At 41.0% G+C, this 20,923-nt stretch overlaps 1 protein-coding gene across 2 annotated transcripts in view; it reads left to right on the plus strand.

Annotated features, from left to right (window-relative positions):
* PLEKHH1 (pleckstrin homology, MyTH4 and FERM domain containing H1) overlaps positions 1-19,040 on the plus strand; it is a 302,331-nt gene extending 283,291 nt beyond the window's left edge. For both annotated transcript variants that reach the window (XM_029598848.1, XM_029598847.1), the window contains exons 28-29: positions 7,716-7,862; positions 10,062-19,040. In XM_029598848.1, coding sequence (XP_029454708.1) covers positions 7,716-7,862; positions 10,062-10,253 — 339 coding nt within the window. In that variant the 3' untranslated portion in view covers positions 10,254-19,040. The remainder of the gene's footprint in view (positions 1-7,715; positions 7,863-10,061) is intronic.
* The last annotated feature ends 1,883 nt before the right edge of the window (positions 19,041-20,923 follow it).

Consider the following 20,923-nt stretch of genomic DNA (forward strand, 5'->3'; position numbering starts at 1 on the left):
TTTTGGGGTTTTTTAATTGAAGTGAGTGCTTTGTATTAGTTATACCTACATGTTTTATTATTTTAATTGCTATGATTATATATTACTATTGTTGCAACAGGCTTCAAATAGTTTCCAGGAAGTATGTGAGAAATAAATTATTATTTAGATAGATGCTGCACACCTTACCCATTGTCACAGCGCACTGCAGTACAAGCCTGCAAAAATCTGTTCTGTTACCTGACACTGGTTGGACTTATATTTCTTATATCTCTCCTTTTATGTGCCAGACCAATCGTTATCCCCTGCTAGTCAAGGGCTTGATGAGATTTCTCTGAAGCTCAAAATTCTGGTGCCCTCTTTGGTTTCCAGAGGACACCCCTGCAGTATACAAACATTGGCTTTGTTCCCCAAGGCCCAAGTACATCAGCTGTGCAATTCTCCTATAGGACAAAAGCTCTAAATCTGAACATAAGAATGTCCATACTGGGTCAGACTGAGGGTCCATCAAGCCCAGTATCCTGTTTCCAATCTAGATCCCAAGCACCTGGCAAGATCCCAAATAATAATTAGATCCCATCGCGCAGTGATAAGTAGTGGCTATTCCCCAAGTCTACTTGATTAATAACAATTTATGGGCTTGTTCTCCAGAAACTTGTGCAAACCTTTTTTTTAAACTCATCTACACTAACTGCCTTAACCACTGCTCCAGCAATGAATTCAAGAGCTTAATTTTGCATTGAGTGAAAAAGAATTTTCTCTGATTTGTTTTGAATGTGCTGTTTACTAACTTCATGGATTGTTCCCTAGTATTTCTATTTGAAAGAATAAATAACCGATTTATATTTACCCGTTCTATTCCACTCATGATTTTTATAGATTTCTATCATATCTCCCCCCCCCCCACCCCCCTTAGCCATTTTTTATCCAAGGTGAACAGCCCTAACCTATTTAGCCTTTCTTCACAGGGGAGCTGTTCCATCTCTTTTATAATTTTTGTCGCCCTTCCCTGTACCTTTTCCAATGCAACTATTTCTTTTTTGAGATGCAGCAACCAGAATTGCACACAGTACTCCAGGTACGGCCTCACTATGGAACAATACAGAGGCAATATAACATAATCCATTTTACTCTCCATTCCTTTCCTTATAATTGCTAACCCTGTTTGCTTTTTTTTTTTTTTACTGCCATCACACACTGAACTGAGGATTTCTAAGCATTGTCCACCAAGACACTCAGATCCTTTTCCTGGATGGTAATTCCTAACATGAAATCTATCATTGTGTAACTATGGTGTGCATTACTTTTCCCCATTGCTTCGTATCCAGTGACTTTTTAATTTTCTTAGGAGTCTCTCATGGGACGCTGTCAAATACCTTCTTAAAATCCAAATACACTACATCTACTGACTCACCGTTATCCACACGTTTATTAACCCCTTCAAAAAAATATAGCAGATTGGTTAGGCAAGATTTCCCTTGTGTAAATCCACACTGGCTGTGTCCCATTAAACCATGTCTTTCTATATGTTCTGTGATTTTGTTCTTTAAAATAGTTTCCACGATTTTTCCCAACACTGAAATCAGAACCACTGGCCTATAGTTTCCCGGATCACTCAGGAGCCCTTTTTACAGATCAGGATTACATTGGCCACTATATATCTTTAGGTACAATGGATGATTTTAATGATAGGTTACAAATTACTAGTAATAGATCTGCAATTTCATTTTTTAGTTCTTTCAGACCTCTGGGGTGTATACTATCTAGTCCGGGTGTTGTGTTTTGGACATTGAGGCGTGGGCCCTTGGTCGCTGCAAGAGATGGCACCTCCCACAGGGTGGAGCCCTGCGGGGACTTGCAGCAATAGGCTAGCTCCGAGCAGAGATGGACACAGAGAAAGTTAGTCTTTATTATACTGCAACATAGGTGGTAACCCGAGGAATGGGCAATGATCCCAGCCAGAAGAGGAGATGTTTGATGGCAATGTTCCGTCTGAAGGCTGCAGAGTGGAAAAGGCAGTTACTCAGTCTCACCAGGTCCTGAGAGGGAGATGGGTCCGGTAGTGGTCCGCAAAGCGGGGTAGGCCGAGAACCCAGGCCTAGATGGAAAGGCCAGTGAGAGTAGATCCGGTAGTGGTCCGCAGTGCGGGGTAGGCCGAGGATCTAGATAGAGAGAGATGAGACAATGCAGAGACAGAACTGGAGCGGTATTACTCACTTTGATGCTGGCAGTTGTAGTAGGAGAGAACCCCCGAGGAGCAGAGTTCCAGGACGAAATAAGGCCTCCGAAGAGCAGGTACCTTAGGCATCCTTATAGGTGGTAGGCATCCCCAGGGGTAGACAGGAGTGAGGCAAGGTCCCCAAGGAGCGGGTACCTTAGGCATCCTTGTTGGTAGCAGATAACCCCGGAGGATGTAGAGGAGCAAGGCAAGGCCCCCGAAGAGCGGGTACCTAAGTCGTCCTGGAGTGAGAGTACACAGAGCGGAAGCATCTGCTAACATAGCGAGATCAGCATAGAGGATTCCTTGCTAACTCGTATTAGGAATCGTGAACGGAGTTTAAATATCAGAGCTTGTGACGTCATGCAGTGGGGACGCCCCGAGGTTCCCGTCATGACGCACGTAAAGGACGGGGCTGCGCACGCGTGCCCTAGGTGACTCCGGGAGAAAGATGGCGAACGCAATCGCCCATGCCAAACCAGGGAGGCCGGAGGGGTTGGCGTGGAGAAGCGGAGACAGCCATCTTCCAAAAAGGAACCGAGTCAGGCAGGAAAAAGGTGAGCAATAGAGGGCGCAGCCGTCTGCAACAGACGGGCGCAACACCGGGCAATTTGCTACTCTTTAGTTTGTCAATCCACCTTATTACATTTTCTAGCTTCACCTTGATTTGTTTCAGTTCTGAATCATCACCACTAAATATCTTGTCCAGCATGGGTATTTCCTCAACATCATCTTCAGTAAACACCGAAACAAAGAATTCATTTAATCTTTCCTCTCTGGCCTTTTCTTCCCTAAGTGCCATTTTAACCCCTTGATTATCTAATGGTGCAACCAGCTTTCTCACAGGCTTTCTGCTGCGTATATTTTTAGAATAGTTTTTATTATGAGTTTTTAAATTCTCTTTTTGCCCACCTTATCAGTGTTTTACATCTAATTTGCCAATGCTTATGCTTGTTCTTATTTCTTCAGATGGATCCTTTTTCCAATTTTTGAAAGAAGTTCTTTTGGCTAAAATAACCTTTCACCTCATTTCTTAGCTTTCTCGGCAGTCGTTTAGATTTTCTTCCACTGTTTTTTTAAAGCGTGGAATACATCTGGACTGGGTTTCCAAGATGGTATTTTTAAACAATGATAAATCCACATAAAAAGAGGCAAGTGACAACGTTAGATACACAAAAAAACAAAACTAAAAAAAATTGCTTCACTCCAACATTTAAATGTTGGAGTGAAGAAATTATTTTGGGGGTTTTTTTGTGTATTTTTAAACAGTGACCACATCCAATGTAAACTCTTAACCTTTGTAGCTGTAGTTTTCAGGGGGGTTTTCCTAACTATATTCTTTTTTTTAACACTATCTCCTTTTTGAAAGTGTAATGCTAAAGTTGTTTAATGCTAGAGCATTTACTTAATGTCCTCATTCCAGTCATTAAGTCAAATTTGATCACACATCTGTTGCTGAGTGGCTCCACCACCGTTACTTCTCGCATCAAATCCTGTATTCTACTAAGAATTAGGTCTAAAATGGCTCCCCTGCTCATTGATTCCTAGATCAACTGCTCCATGAAGCAATTATGTCATCTAGAAACTTTACCTCCCTAGCATATCCTGATGTTACATTTACCCACTCAACATTAGAGCAATTTAAATCTCCCATTATTACTGGGCTGCTACATTTGTTAGCTTCCCTAATCACTGTTAGCATTTCATCATCCATCTGTTCAATTTGGCCAGGTAGATGGTAGTATTCATAAGAACATAAGAAAATGCCATACTGGGTCAGACCAAGGGTCCATCAAGCCCAGCATCCTGTTTCCAACAGTGGCCAATCCAGGCCATAAGAACCTAGCAAGTACCCAAAAACTAAGTCTATTCCATGTAACCATTGCTAATGGCAGTGGCTATTCTCTAAGAGAACTTAATAGCAGGTAATGGACTTCTCCTCCAAGAACTTATCCAATCCTTTTTTAAACACAGCTATACTAACTGCACTAACCACATTCTCTGGCAACAAATTCCAGAGTTTAATTGTGCGTTGAGTAAAAAAGAACTTTCTCCGATTAGTTTTAAATGTGCCCCATGCTAACTTCATGGAGTGCCCCCTAGTCTTTCTACTATCCGAAAGAGTAAATAACCGATTCACATCTACCAGTTCTAGACCTCTCATGATTTTAAACATCTCTATCATATCCCCCCTCAGCCGTCTCTTCTCCAAGCTGAAAAGTCCTAACCTCTTTAGTCTTTCCTCATAGGGGAGCTGTTCCATTCCCCTTATCATTTTGGTAGCCCTTCTCTGTATCTTCTCCATCGCAATTATATATTATTATATTATATTCCCCCACCATTATATTCTTCCCCATCATACATGGAATTTCCACCCATAACGATTCTACTGTGCATCTAATCTCTTGCAGGATCTTTATCCTGTTGGACTCTATGCCATTCCTAATATAAAGAGCCCCCTCCCTCCATCAAGTTGATGCACCCTATCATTGTGATATAATTTGTACTCTGGTATAGCACAGTCCCATTGGTTATCCTCCTTCCTCTATTGTCTCTGAGATGCCAATTTTGTCTACCTCTTCATTCAGTGCTATACATTCTAACTATCCCATCTTATTTTTTAGACTTCTGGCATTAAAATACAGACATTTCAAAGCATGTTTTTATTTGTATTAACAATCTACTTATCAGTTATCAGGGGTAATTTGGAATCATTTTACTCAGATGCTTCTTTACTTATAGGCAAATGAGCTACTTTTGCTTTTATTGGTTGGGAACTGATTGGTTAGATTTCCTCATTGCAGCATAAAAGCCTGATGCCGAGTTATAGAGCCAACAGAAGCATATTTTTAAATATTCAGTAGTCATATTCCTATTCAAGCTTTTGCCTGTTTTCATCTTACTCCAGACTCTTCAAATCTATGGCATAGCACAACTGAATTTTGGGGAAGGGGAGGGATCCAAGGTTAACATGGGTTGGCAGTAAACATACTGGTCTAGGCCCTACTGATTGTACTCTTACTGGTAAATAATACTTTAGAGTGCACCAGACAATGGATTTCTAAGTACCCTGCAACAGCTATCATGTATCAAGAGTGACATTTCAAAATCTTTTAATTTTATTATTTCAAACACTTACCAACTTTAACATTTCCTTATTAATCTGTATTAATTTATTTTATATTTATTGCAGTTTATAAATATACAACAATATAATGTAAAAAGTAAACAAAGAACTCTTAACAGAAACATCAGATCCAATCATGTAATAAAACAAATATCAATATATTGTTTTATTGATCCTCTTTCCAAAACTGCATAAAATATCACTACAATAAAACAGTAATAATCATAATAATCATAAGAACTTAAAATTTGCAACAGGTGCAGAAAAGAACTAGACATGCAAAAAAAAAATATATTCAAATTCTTGGGTCACCTCAGTGAAGCCAAACAAACTTCCTCCACTGCCAAACACTTGGTGATGTAACACAAACACCTAAAAAATAAATGAAAAAATCCACCTAGAACCTTGTGATACCATACCATAATAGTAGCAGCTCTCAGGACACAAACAGCAGCAAATTTATCTACGAAAAGGCAATAAGGCAAACATTACACCAGGCCCTAGAACACTAATACACCACCTACTGGGCAAACAAAACAAGCCGGACTGCAACAAATCCCTACAGAGAAACTGTACAATAGCTGAAATACTGCACCTCTGTCACACATGCACAACATAGACAGACTACAGGTACTACAGATTAGAAACAGAAAAATGCAGACAAAAGTGAAATGGAAAGCCCAAGAAACCAGACTCTGTGAACACTAGAATACTGAAGAAAAAGCAAAATACAAAAATATATAAGAAATGCATATTCCCAAAGGTGGCATATTCCTTTTTACCTTTGTTGGTGTATTTGATTTTCTAATCTGTTGGTCACAATCTCTTTTTTCCCCTTGTCTGCCTTTTCCTAATTCATTTTCCAGGGTCTCTTTAATTCTTTCTGTTTCTTCTCTCTCCTCCTGTCTTCTTGCTTTTCTCTTTCGTACACACACATACATGCTGTCTCTCACACACACACTTTCTCTCAAATAGGCTTCCAGTCTTGCATGCTTTCACTCCATGTGCTCTCTCTCTCTCTCTCTCTTTCACACACACACACATGATCTCACACCCACATGTTCTCTCTCTCTCTCAAACACACACACACACACACAGATGCACAGGCTACATGCTCTCTCTCTGTCTCACAAAGGCTGTCACACTCACATGTTCTCTCTCACTCACAAACAGGCTCTCACATCCACATGCTCTCTCATACGCATACATATACAGGCTCTCCATTCCCTCAAGCAGGCTCCCATTCACATAAACAAAAAACCCAAGCAGGCTCTCCACCAAGAGCAGAAGGGGGTGCCCATTCTACTGCTGCTCTGCATGTGCCGGCCCTGCATTTTTCTTGGGTCTAGCACTTCCTCTATGTTGATCTCATGCATCTCAAGCCAGCATACATGGAGGAGCAGGAGAATGGGCTCCCTCCTGGTGCGCTTCTCTTCTTTCTTAGACCATCGGTGGGATGGAGTACACTGGTGGCCTTCCAGGCCTCCTTCTCTTCTAGGCCACCAGTGGGATGGACCTCCTCCTTTTCTCGGCCGTTGCTGGAATAGGGTCCATGGCTGCCTCGCGAACCTCTTCCTTCTTTGGCCACTGCTCCCCTGGGTGTACACACCTGGCAGCAGGGCCTCTCTTCTTGGGCCACTAGGTAACACTATTTGGGTGGGCCTGAGCCAAGAGGGTGGTCCATGGCCCACCTATAGCTATACCATTGCTTCAAACTGGTCCCATTCACACCATTCTCAAACATCCCTTGCTTCATTTTTAATTAAACAAGCAGTACATGGAGAGCACACCTGATGTATTGAGTTCAGTTCTAGAGACCACATCTGCAGAAGGACATTGACAAGGCAAAAGCAGTTCATTGCAGGGTCACTGTACTGTATACCACCCAAAGAGAAGGAAGGCGCTAAAGATGTATTCTCTAAAGGAAAGAAAGGAAAGGGGAACTAGGATGCAAACAGTCAAGTATCTAACAAGCTCCAATAAATCTCCAAAAGCTCAGGAACAAGGGATCATCATCTAAAACTGAAGGGTAGAAAGCTCAAAAGGAAAGAGAGAAAATACTTTCACTGAGAGAGTGGTGGACACCTGGGACAGATTTCTAATGGAGGTTATAGAAGCAAAACAGTGGTAGAATTCAAGTATGCATGGGATAGAAACCTGTAGAGTGAGATGACCATAGATCAAGCAAGACCTATGACAGCACAATAGGAAGGCACAAGCAATCAGACTAGATAAACTCAAGTGGTGCTTCTTTTAGATCATCTTTGTTTCTATAAAATAATGCTGACTTTAGCTAGTATGAGGAACTGAAATAAATGCAAGGGAGAGAAAAAGCTCTAGGTTACTCTTTGTCATATCATGATTTATTTTTTTTACTGTATTTTATTCTAGCACTTAAGAGAGTCTTACCCATACCCTTCTGTGATGACTTTTGGAGGTTGCCAAGATGACTTTATGCTCGTAGTTGGACAGACAAAGGACAGAAGTTCTGGAAAACCTACCATTGAAAAACTAATCTTTACCATGGCAAGACCAAAGGTGAGCATTTAAACCGGGTTCCAGGAAAGGTCTTTCCCCAAGATTAGACAGTAAACAGTTACTGCACTGCTATCCCACTGCAGAGTAGATTAAGAGGAAGAAACATTTGAAGGCATTTGTTCAAGTGAATGGACATCATCTGACGAGAAGTCACTGATACCTTTAACCTTGATCCTTATCTCACGATTAGAGCACATTTTAATCAGTCACAAAAGAACCTGTCAGAGGGCTGACTGAGTCCACATCGTTCTCTCTGAGCTACTGGATTTCCTCTGTCAGCAGCTGGTGCTCAGAGACTTGAATGTGGCTGAGGACAGGAAACGTGAAGAAGCAAGAGTGAAAAAGAAGAAACTGGTGGCTCCAGACATCTCCCCAGCAGAATTTTTGCGATAGTGTCTCTTTTAATTTGTGACACAGGGAGTTTGTCCTTTGATGCTTTCAAATTATGTTTTAGGGGTTGGGTAGGGTGGAGGTAGTGGCTTGTAGAGTTAAATATTATGTTTTATGAAATGTGATATTGTAACTTTTTTGGGTAGCTTATTTAAAAAATGTGTTTCTCACTCGATAATCAGTTCTTGGAGGGTAACAGAAAAACATACAAACCATAGCCACAAGTATATTCAGAACAAACAAAATAAATAAATATACAATTAAGCAAGAGTGTCAAGGGTAGGAGTGGGCTAGTGGTTAGAGCAACAGGCTACAAACCAGAAAAGCCAGAGTTCATATCCCACTGCTGCTCCTTGTGAGCTTGAGCAAGTTACTTTACTCTCCATTGTCTCAGGTACAAACCAACAAAGCCAGGAGATACGTGCATGTCTCGGACCAGCGTGCATCACGCGGATTTTAAGAGGCATCCGAGTATGCATGTATATCCTGGTACACGCACAAATCAGGAAGTCAAAAGCAGGACCTGGGTGTTCCAGGTCTGTAACCCGAAGCATGCGCATAAGTATTGTCATGCACAAGTGCGCGTCGGGGTCCCCTAGCGTGTAACTTTACTTCTGCTATGGATGGCGTGTAAGATGTAAAATAAAAAAATCAGGGGTAGTCAGCGGGGTTGGAAGGGTTGGGGCTAAAAGGATAAAAGGGATGCTATCTAGCTAGGGGAGGGTTAGGAAGACGGGACCCTTTACCTGGGTGAACTGGGAACGGACTGGGGAAACTGGTAATTGCGTCAGCGCCTGTATTTAATAAACTCCCCCCACTTACGCAGTGGAGCCGGCGTTTGTGCGCACAGGCACGCATCCATACAAAATTGCACATACAGCCAATTTTATATCACATGCGCATACGCTATAAAATGGCTGCATCCATTCGCGCGAGCCGCCATACGCATGTCCATGTACGCCCGCACGGCTGTTTAAAAGTTACCGTCTTAGATTGTAAATCCTCTGGGGATAGGGAAGTCCCTATAGCAGCTGAATGTAATCCACTTTGAAGTGCCAAAAAAGCAGACTCTAAATAAATAAATAATAGCAGCAGCTGTGCAACTGTTCGATTGCAGGTGCACATGATTGTTTTTGTAACTCGCTCAGAGCCATGAGGTCAGGGCAGGATACCAAATGGAACTAAATAAAAATGTAAAACGTCACTGCGAGTAATGTTACTCACCGAGACAGATAGGAGGAGAAATCGTGACTGTCTTTAAGTGTGAGGATTAAAAAAGGGCATGTAGAAGAGGCAGCTGGGTTGCAACTTTCCACAATTCACTATCCTGAGACTACCCAGGAAGACTGGATCTGTTTGCCATGAAGAGAATGCCATAAAGTAGAATCACTGCATTGCTGCATCTTCATGTTTTGCAGTTATTCTATACTCCAAAATGTTCTTTACATACTTATCTTGTAAGGACAGACTTTGTGTGATCACTTTCAGGCCTGGGCTATCATAACTTGCATCTCTGTGAGAGCAGTTTTGCTGGACGTGCATGACACATTCATAAAGGCAGTAAACTGGGGGGGGATTTCAGTGCTTGCATACCTACCAGAGATTTTGATAAACCCAATGGACTGGTCTGTTTTGTCCAAAAAATAATAGTGAGAAGCTAGCAAAGAGCCTAGGAATCCAGAACGCTTAGAGACGCTATTGTAAGGAGCATAACATCTCTGTATGAATTTGGCTGAATCTACAGTGGAAGCCCAGAAATGCTTTTAATTCGTATATATAAATCCTTCCTCTTGCTTTTCTTCCTTACAGATCGTTGAGCTGACGCTTTTAATTGCTAGCTATATTAACTACTACGCATCCCAGCTCCTTTCTCTGATGCCGCCAACACTGAACACCAGTTCACCTTTGAGTACCATGACTGCGAATAAGCTCTGGGAAATCGAAAGCCAAAATGTCTTTCCTTCCATGCCACGCACTACAAAGGGACCTACGCTCCTGTAAAGCTTTTCGTGCAAGGACTTTGTCCTTGGGGCATTTCATACATCAAAGTCTGTATGACTGCTTGTGTGAGCTAAAATCTTGGGGAAGGAAGCACTGTGAATCTGTTTTTTATTTATGAAAAGCACGTTTATTTTGTGTTTTGGCGTTCCAGTGGTTGCGGTTTCTCAGCCTGAATTGATGTGGCGAGACTGCTGTACAGCTCTGCCACTTGCACAAGGCTCTGGTTATGCAGTTTAGAGGAGGATAATAAGGACAGAGAAACCATTTCATTTTGCTATGGCTTTTGATTGTGCTAATGAACATCTTCCACTGGGGAATGGAGATGAACCAGCAAAGTGCCAAGCCCAACTGAAGCTGAAATTGACTCAACCCGGATGGAAAACCAAGGTAGCACGGCTCTGAACAAAAAAAAAGGACAGAACCGATCCCTCTGCTCTTGCCAGCATCTGACAGGGCTGAGAAGGCCCACAGTTATCCCATAACCAGAGCTGTTGACACTCGAAATCCCCATCAGATGTCTCTGGCTTGCTCAACACGTTTCACTGGATGCTGGACACCCCCTGGAAAGAGCTGGTAAAACACCTCCCTGCAGAGTTACTGGCAGTGTAACTAGCCATTTTTTAAGAGGGTCTCACCACATAGAACAGAGTGTAATATTTTTTTCTAATGTATTATATATTTGCTATTTGGGGAATTAGCAAGAAGACAATAATAGTGGAGTGGTGCTCCTGTGAAACGATATCCATGCTCTTGCTGGATTGAGGTTCTTGATTTGACTGCAGGGTCCTAGTCTTCTATAAAAAATGAAGCGACGAAAGCCTCCTTGAAATGGGCATATGTAGCATAGCATAACCGGCCTATACTTTGACAGACTAATGGTGTAAACCACTCACCACTGTACGTATTCAAAAATGTTCACTACTACTGCTTGACACGGTTACCATAAGTAATCGCTACCATTTTCTGAATGTAAATCATAAGCTCCACCAGTTTTGTACTGTTATTCCAGCTGCTGGGTTAGCGTTTACCTTGAGCTAGAACAGGTAAGGTACGTAGCTGTAGATTACCTCCAAACCACCTCTCCCCGCCAGCCACCTTTCCGAAGTTGTGAAACCGGGGAAGGCACAAGAGACCCAGTATTCCCCAGCATGAAGTTTCCTGTCTTGCAGTGGATTTTGTTTGTACCCCCAACAGGTGCTTTTTCCTAACGATACCTCTCATTCAGTTTAACCATCTGGAATTAGGAATCAAAATTATAACATTGTGGGGCAGTCAGCCAGTCGGATTGCCAGTCTAGCTCATGTGACCCCTTTTTATTTTACTTAGAGATTCTGCTCTGGAACAAACAGCAGAAGTACAACTAAGAGGAGTCAGTTTATCCATTTATTCTATTTAGTTAAAAAGATGCTTATAGAACACCTACAAATGTTAAAAAGTGTAGGTGATTTTAGAAGTCAGAGGATGCTGTGAGTAACATCTCTTATGGCATAAAAAAGATCATCCTGGTTGGGTTGTCTTCATCCATGGGTAGTCAAGTGCTGTAATTCCAAAGAGCATTAGGAGTGTGTTTGGATAAAAGATGCTAGATGAACGTGAAACAAAACAGAAGAAGTTGTGGTATATATTACCATCCATGCACTCGGAGTAAACGGCTCCTTTAAATGAGGGGTCGATTTTAAAAGCAGTGCGCGCACACATGGATGTGCTGATTGTGTAACGTGCGCGCCAGCACGCGCATATTATAAAATCCAATGGCTGTGCGCACATGCGTCCGGATTTTAAAATCCGTGCACGCATGTGCAGGTGGCCCGTGACTCATGTGCAGGGGGGAGTTTTCCAATTACAAGCGATGATGCGGTCGGCCTTTTTCCCAGTTCCCTCCCAGTCTGCTCCAATTAAGGAGCAGACTGGGAGGGAACTTCCTTACCCCCCTACCTAACTTTCCTCCCTCTTCCCCACCCCTTAAACCTAACCTATCCCCCGATTTTTTTATTTCATTATTTACTGCTCCTTTGGAGCAGAAGTGATCTCCATGCGCCGGCAGGCTGCTGGTGCATGCTTCCCTGGATCAGCGTCCCCGCCTAGGCCCCACCCCTTTGGAGAGGCCCAGCTCTTCAGCGCATACCGGGGGTTTACGCGCGTGGCCAGGCCCGTTGTAAAATGTGCACGACGCACGCAAGGCCCGGTCACGCACATAAACCCCAAAATTCACGTGCGTAGCCCATTTAAAATGTACTTGTTAGTGTATAAACACAAGGTGTGAGGTATATTGTTACAAATACAATATAAACAATTTGAATTAAACCAAAAACATTGAATGATCGTAGCGTGAGCAGTGAAAAAGAAGAAAAGATGTAATTTAACAGTGTGAAGGTGTTACACACGTAAAAGTGGATTTTCAAAAGTTGCGCGCGTGTAAAATAGCATTTATGGAAGTATGTTATTTTAAAAACCTTCACATACAGGCGCAAATCAGGGTCTGCAAGTACATTTACGCATGCCCAGGGAGGGGCCAACATTTCTGCAAGCAGGTTGCTATTTTATAAGCAACTTACACATGTAAATGGGGCACCTTATTCACATATATTTACTCCTGCTCAATTATCAGGAATAAGTGATCGTAAACATCTTAAAAGTGAAAAAATGACTGGTTGGGGAGGGGGGGAGAGTCTGGGTGAAATGGGGGACTTCAGGCTGAAGAACCAGGAGGGTCTTCATAAGCTGCAGAGAGAGCGGGCGAACTGGTAGATGACTGGGTAAAACTGGTTATTTCATTGCCATGCACATGTTAGAAAATCCCCCAATTTATGCGTGTAAATGCTGACTTACAGGGGTTAAATGCGTCTAAATAAAGCGACTAAGATCTACTCACATATCCCTTTAAAATTTGCAGTAAAATGATGTGGGTAGATCATTTGCACAGTTATCTGACTAAATTCTGACTTAACCGGTTAAGTAGCGCTTTTACCACTACTTAGATGGATACGTGTGAAAAGCGCTACTTGTCGGTCTGAGTAGTGCTTTTTGGACTTATCAGCTCTATAAGGTAGCCGGATAAGTCTAAAAAAAATGCTGCTTAGTGGATAACTCTTAAATGGCTACTTAGCCAGCTAAGTCAATTAGTTGATTAGTCTAAAAGCTGCTACTTAGCCAGCTATCTGATTTAGCCAGATATGTATTGCTTTTTAAACTTAACCAGCTGTTTGACTTGGCCAGGTAAGTAGAGTTTTAAATCTTATTTTACATAAGATTAATGAGATCTTACATAAGATTAATGAGAGATTTAAAACTCTTCAAAAAAAAGTTTAAAAACATGGCTCTTCAAAAAAGCTTTTCACAGTGAGATCGGTGAGTAAGAAATACTAATGAACAAGAAAAAGAACATCTACACACAGCTAAAAGTCACCAAATAACGTATTTGCTTACTTTATTATTTTTTCTCATAATTATTAATTTAAGAGAAGTACATTATATAACATGTATGGATATTCTATTAATCATATAAATGGAATTTCCAATCCACTTTCCATATAGCTTATATTATTTAAATCATGTAACCGAAAAATTTATAAACCAAACCTAACTTATTTACGCGCCTATTTGTAAACCGTTGTGATGGTGCATCACTAAACGACGGTATAGAAAAGCTTTTAAATAAATAAATAAACATAGCCAGATAAGCCTGAAAAGTACTGCTTAGACGGACAAATATCGCTTTTTAGACTTATTCGGCTAAATGCTGCTACTTAGCCAGATAAATCGGAACTTGCGCAGCTCACAGTTTTTACATATATGCACATGTTTGTGCATATCATTTGCGTGCAGGTTATAAAATACTATAGCAACTTTGCACGCACCCATGTTTACACTTATATGGGCATGTGCAAACAGTTTTGAAAGTTTTCCTCCTTGGGAGTAGCTTTCAAAAGGATTTACATGCTTGAAACAGGGTTTTATGCGTGTAAATGGGCTTTTGAAAATAGCTACAATATATGCTACTTTTGTGCGCATAAATCCTTTTGAAAATTCAGCCCACAGTGTTGAATTATGAGTCATAAAAACCTCCATATTTAAAGTGATATTGGTGCACTTAAATCAAATTTTACTATAATAATTTCAGAACTTAATTTGCATGGCATATCTTCACATTGTGTTATATGAAGTCTTTTCCTCATTTTCACTGTTCACACTAGGATCATTAAAGGTTTTGGTTTAGGCTTTGTTCAAATTGGACAAATACAATATCTACAAATTTGAAATTTTTTACATATACATTTAGAATAAGAAAATCAAAATACTGAGTGATGCTTTGTGATACCTGCTAGAAAATGTTTGTGTGATAAGATGGTGGAGGCAGTACTGACCGCTTCATTAATGTCCAGTTCTCATGTGAGAGCCAAGTAGCAGTCCTCTTCAGTGGTAGTCACCCCAGTTTATAAGAGGCTTAAGAAATGGATGACATGGCATATTTAGAAGCTTTCAAGAATGATTTTGAGGTGCTGAGACTGAATCTATCACAGAGCTGAAAGTTTAGTTTTGCATCTTTGACAGGGCATCACAAAAGGTCATACTAACAAATACACAACTATCAGAAAATCTGGTTGCAAGATGGAAACGCGTATGAATCTGGGCTCTTAATATTCTAAACAAAACTAAAGCCTGACATCTCTTCTTAAGCAAGCAGACTTGCATGCTGTGTGCAATTAAAAGAGGGCAGGTAATCACAACCTACCAGTATGGCCATCAAAACAGACTTATTTCTGGTTTCAAGCTGCCATTCCTTTCTGCAAGAGCTCCAGGAATAGGTATGTCTTTGGGTTGTTTCTCAATATTTTGACCAATTTCATGAGCACCAGTTATTTGCCACAGTATTGTTCTGTCAGCCGGAAGAATGATCTTTTCACCCATTGCTCCACTCTCTTCATGCAATGAAGCAACTATAGCTGCAGAGGATCACTGAATAGATCTGATTCTTCTGCAGACAGTAACAAGAGTTATTTATTTATTTATTTAAAAGAATTGATATCCCGTGCCCACCAAAGTTCAGGGCGGGTTACAACAATACATTCGTAATTAATTGTCATAAAAACATAAAATAAAATAAAAGTAGAATAAAATATAAAATAAAATATGCAGAAGAGCACTGAAGTCCGATCTCACCCTTTGAAAATTTTTTACCTCTGGCTTCCCCTTCACTCTTTTAAAACTAAGGATCCTTTGTGCTTATCCCATGCTTTTTAAAATTCTGTTATCACTTTTGTCGCCACCACCTCCCATGGGAGGTCATGCCATGCATTTACCACCCTTTCCGTGAAGAAATATTTTCTGATATTACTCCAAAGTTTACCCGCATGGAGCCTTAGATCTCTTGCTCTAGAACATTCATTTTCAAAACGTTGTGTTTCTTGTGCATTATTGCTACCTTTTGAGGTATTTGAACGTCTCTAACATCTCTCTTCTACCTCACTTCTTCTCTAGGGTTTACATATTTAGACCCTTAAGTCTTATCTTATATGGTTTTTGGTGTAGACCCTGCACCATTTTGGAAGCCTTTCTCTGGACCACCTCCATCCTATTTACATTCTTTTGGAGGTTAAGCCTCCAGGATTGAATATAAGATTCTTCTTATACAAAAGCATTATCACCTCTTTTTTTTTTTTTCTACTGGTTATACTTTTCGCTGTTCGCACTAGCATCCCTCTGACTCTGGCCTCCACTTTCTCACACTGAGACCATCAGATACGATCACCTGGAGGTCCCTCACCTGGCTGGTGCACATCAGTATCTCATCTACCACTGCATGGTTAAATCTGATTTTTTTATTATTTTCAACAATATAAAGTACAAACAATTGCATGAATATGGATGAGATCTTCTAGTATCCAGTACCCAAGTTTAAACATATGCAGAATAACAATCCCCTTCAGAAATGTTCCCCTTTCCCAGTCACACTGGAATTCTGCCTTCCATACTACTCTCGTCATCTTCTCTTCTTGGAACCTTGAAAATCATTCCAGAGTAAGCTCCTGGCTCTCAGAGATAAAGGGCCTGATTACACAAGTAAGTGGGCTTTTGAAAATTGCTACAATACATGCCTTTGAATTGTTCATAGGATTTACTCGCGTAAGTGCATTTTTGAAAATTGCTACGATAGTATGTACATTTATACGCGTAACGCCTTTGAACATTGCCTGCAAAGATTGTATATATGGATCCCAAACATGCAGAAAATCTTTGTTTTCCTTAAATGTATCCATTTTTTCGATATACATTTCATAAACACACATCTGATAGATCTGATTCCATCGCTGTGTCACCCACCATTGCATAACACTCCTTAGGAGGCATGACTCTGCTCTTTTTTGCACTGAATCTTAACTGCCCAACTATTCAACCACTCCTCACACTTTCTTAGATCTCTCAGTCTGTCTACTCCCTCTGGGATGCCCACTCTGTTGCAGATCTTTAGTGTCATCCACAAAAAGACAAACTTTTCCTTCTAACCCCTCTGCAATATATCATTCACAGAACCAGCCACAGGGCAAATCTTCATAGTGCTCGTGCAGTACTGCTTACTACATTTTTACCACATATCCCTAGCAGCAAGTAAGATGACAAAACACTCAGAAAATGACAATCATGTTTTATTGTTTTACATTAAAATACACTTGTTTTTATCAATTTTCTGTTTTGCTTTTTTTTTAAACTCCAGTTGTACAAGGTACATCAATATGGTCCAATCAAATCAATTTTTATTGGCACCAGAGCCTGGACTACAAAATTGATGGCTTGACAACAGGCAAATTTGATTTCAGCATGTTGAAAGCATGAGCTTGCTTCAAACTAAAAATGCCATGTCATGTCTTTTTTTTTTTTTTTTTCATTTTTGGCTCCAAACTATGATTATCTTATCACAGGTGAGCTGGTGTATCACCACAGTCTAAAGGAAAAATAGCCTTGGGGAGAAATGGTAATTTGCATTTATTTAGTGTCTTTCATCCAAACATAATTACAACCAGTTTTACAATTTTAGGACTCCAGAAATAGATCTGTGGCCATCATTAGGATAGATGATCGGGCAGTCTGAAAAGCTTGGATTGCATGCCAGCTTCCCACTGGGAGGAAAAACAATGTTATAGTTTTATTGGTTATGGTTGGATAAACTGAAGTCCTTTTATAGTGACTGGCTCAGGATCATACTGAGCCAAGCCTCCTCCAGACTCCTTGTGCTGTGTTTTATCCACTGGGCTGCACCACCTCTTCCTCCCGTATGAAGATGCTTTTGGAAGTGATCGTAAGCAACAGTGTGCAATCTAGTTCCAAAGGGAGGGGGAAAGAGGAAGCTAGTTGGGACAGAGAAATGTGATGCCATATACCGGGGTGAGGTATCAGCTGGTCTTTCCTGGTGAATTCTGAATGGGCGAGGTGAAGGGTCATTTTGCACATAATTTAATTGTTTGTCCTAGGTTAAGGTACTCTTCCTTCAAAAGGAGCTCTCTTGATTTTCTATGCTGAAGTCTGATTTCTAAAGTATGATGAGTTTTTGCTCTGATTTTATAACCTGCCATGAGTACTTGAGTGCTACGGGGAATATCCCATGGCATACCTCTTAGTTATGTTTTTGTTCCTGGAATTCAGAAAAGGTTTGCAGTAGCATAGCTATTTTTATGACTCTTGTTTGATATAAATATTTTGTGGGGGGCATTTCTTTGTTTGGTTGTTTCCTTGTTTAATAACCACTGTTTGCTATTAACTGGATTATTTCTAACTTTTAGAATAAGCCACTGAGTATAAAAGCTCGTTTTCTTATCATTGCTGTTTCTGGGACTGTGATTTTCTAATAAAATATAACTATCAGAAAAAGAATACTACAAGCATTTTTACAAAACGTTTGTGCAAGACCAACTCTGTACAATAACACAGCAGTGGATACTAGAGATATAATAAATCTATGCTCTTGCCTATTTAATATTCTGTAATAGCATTGTTTCAACCCAGTCCCTCTCCCCGTTTTCTACCTTGGGCTGACATATTGCATTCCTCCCCTTCGCAGAAGTTGTGCCCAGTAACTCTTGCTGTACAGGTATCATGTGAGCAGTTCTGGCAGGCTAGTCTTCTCCAGCTACTCATATACTCGTGTAGCGTGCAACCACCTGTAAATGCTGGGAAATTAGGAGGTACTGTGTTGTCACTGTTTCTACTTTCAGTTTTATTTGAAAGCAATTGCCATTCCACGCCATGTTCAGAGGCTCAGGGATGCACCATGCAACTAAAAGAAGCAAAACTCTTCTATCTTTATTGGCATTTATATTCATGGACTGAATATCACTTTTATGAACCTCTTGGGTATAACATGTTAATGTGTGGCACACCAAAGTGCACATAATGTGGATGGGAATTAAATATCATTAAAAGGCTGGGTTGGCCCATCCACTATTCGATCCCCGAGTCGAGTCTTCTGCTCCTCAGGTCAGCTGGAGCTAGGGCTGCTGTGGAGGCAGTGCTCAGAGCCCTTGGAGAAAAGGAAGTTGTGACAACTAGTGGCTGGATGATTCAGGGCCCGTGATTGCAGAGTTCTGGCAGGAGCTCTCATGCACTACAATGACCAAACTAAATATACTAGCAGGCGTAGGCAACCTGCAGTCCTTGTGGGCTCCAGTCCATTCTAGTGTTCTGAATATCCCTAATCAACATACATGAGCTAGATTTTCATGAAATGATCAAATAAAAGGGCACAAATGAAACCATTTCTATGTTACTGCAGAAGAATAAAGTCTGTTTACAGTTGCTATGTTGTATGCTTTCTTTATTTTGATCAAATTTGGTAAGGCATCCAGTGATCCTCTAGCCCAAGGGTAGGCAACTCTGTTCCTTCAATACCGCAAGCCAATTGGGTTTTCAGGATACCCGCAATGACTATTCATGAGATGTATCTGCATGCAATGGAGGTGATGCACACAAATGCATCTCATGAATATTCAATATAGATAACTTGAAAATCTGATGGCTTGCGGCACTCAAGGACCAGAGTTGCCTACCCCGGCTCTAGCCTATGGCAAGGGAAGATGTTAACTCTTCAGGATCTAGGAAACAGGGCTGCCAGAAACTATAAACAAAACTGAATGCTGTTCAAAAATATCACTTCTTCACCTCTTAGCTCATACCAGGCCATTTTAAGTCACAATGCAGTAACAATATCTTGAACTGCCTATGACAGAGGTGCTCAAACCAGTTCACGAGACACCCCCCCCCCCCCCCCAGCCAATCGGGATTTCAAGTCATTCTAAAAAATATGCATGAGATTTATTTGTATGTACTACCTCCTATGTATTCAAGTATTTCTCATGCATATTCATTGGGGATATATTGAAAACCTGACTGGGAGGGGGGGGAGGGAGAGGGTTGAGGATTGTTTTGAGCACCCCTGGTCTTTGTTACACTGCATGTGTTAGTGTCAAACTGGGGACCTGACACATTTAACTCAGGGGCTGATGTAATAGGGTGGGCTCAGCTGATGGCAGATAAAGACCAAAATGGTCCATCTACTCTGCACAGCAAGTTGGTCAAGGTAATAACTGCCACCCCTTGCAGGTTTCCCCCACCCCCTCCCCATGCATTCTCTTAAGGGTAATAATAACTGCCTCTCCATGCAGGTTCTCCCATGCCGAAATGTAAACTTTGGATGTACCAGAGGTTACTCCATTTCCATTTTCTAGCCATTATTTATTTATTTGTTTGTTTGTTTGTTTTTTTATATACCGACATTCAAACATGGGTATCACATCGGTTTACATGATAACTTGAGTGATAATGTAACAGTGGTCATATTATCTTTACATTGTAACATTTTGAAAATTACATTTAAGTGAAAAGTTTAACAATATTAACATTTTAACAAAACCATGACTGATGAACGCTATTTAGTTTCTTGGCATTATCGTTGTAATAGCTGATGGTTTCAAGATTGAACTGGTAGTGTTAGGGGTAGAGATGTGAATCGTGTGATCGATCGTCTTAACGATCGATTTCGGCTGGGAGGGGGAGGGAATCGGATCGTCGCAGTTTGGGTTTTTTAAATATCGTGTAAATCGTGTAAATCAAAAACCGGCACACTAAAACATCCCTAAAACCCACCCCGACCCTTTAAAATAAATCCCCCACCCTCCCGAACCCCCCCAAAATGCCTTAAATTACCTGGGGTCCAGAGGAAGGGTCCCGGTGTGATCTTTTACTCTCGGACCTCCGTGCATTAATACCTTTCAGGTATGTGAAAGTCTTTCATATCTCTTCTGTCTCTCCTCCCCTCCAGGTTACACATATTTAGCTCTTTCAGTCTTCTCTCATAAGTCTTCTAGTGCAGACCTCACACCATTTTGGTCACCTTTATCTGGACCACTTCCATCCTGTCCTTATCCTTTTTTTAGATACAGTCTCCAGAACTGAACCCAGTACTCCAGGTGAGGCCTCACAACTACCTGTACAGGGGTATTATCACCTTCGTTTCCCTGCTGCTTATGCCTATCTCTATGCATCCCAGCTTCCATCTGGCCTTAGCCACCGCCTTATCACTGCTTTACTGCCTTCAGATTCTTGGATTATATCACCCTGAGGGCTCCTGCTCCTAAGGAAGCAACAGCACCTTCCCCAATTCCAGAGGCACCAGCCATGTT

Source organism: Rhinatrema bivittatum, chromosome 4, assembly GCF_901001135.1.
Source record: "Rhinatrema bivittatum chromosome 4, aRhiBiv1.1, whole genome shotgun sequence".
Lineage (NCBI taxonomy): Eukaryota > Metazoa > Chordata > Amphibia > Gymnophiona > Rhinatrematidae > Rhinatrema > Rhinatrema bivittatum.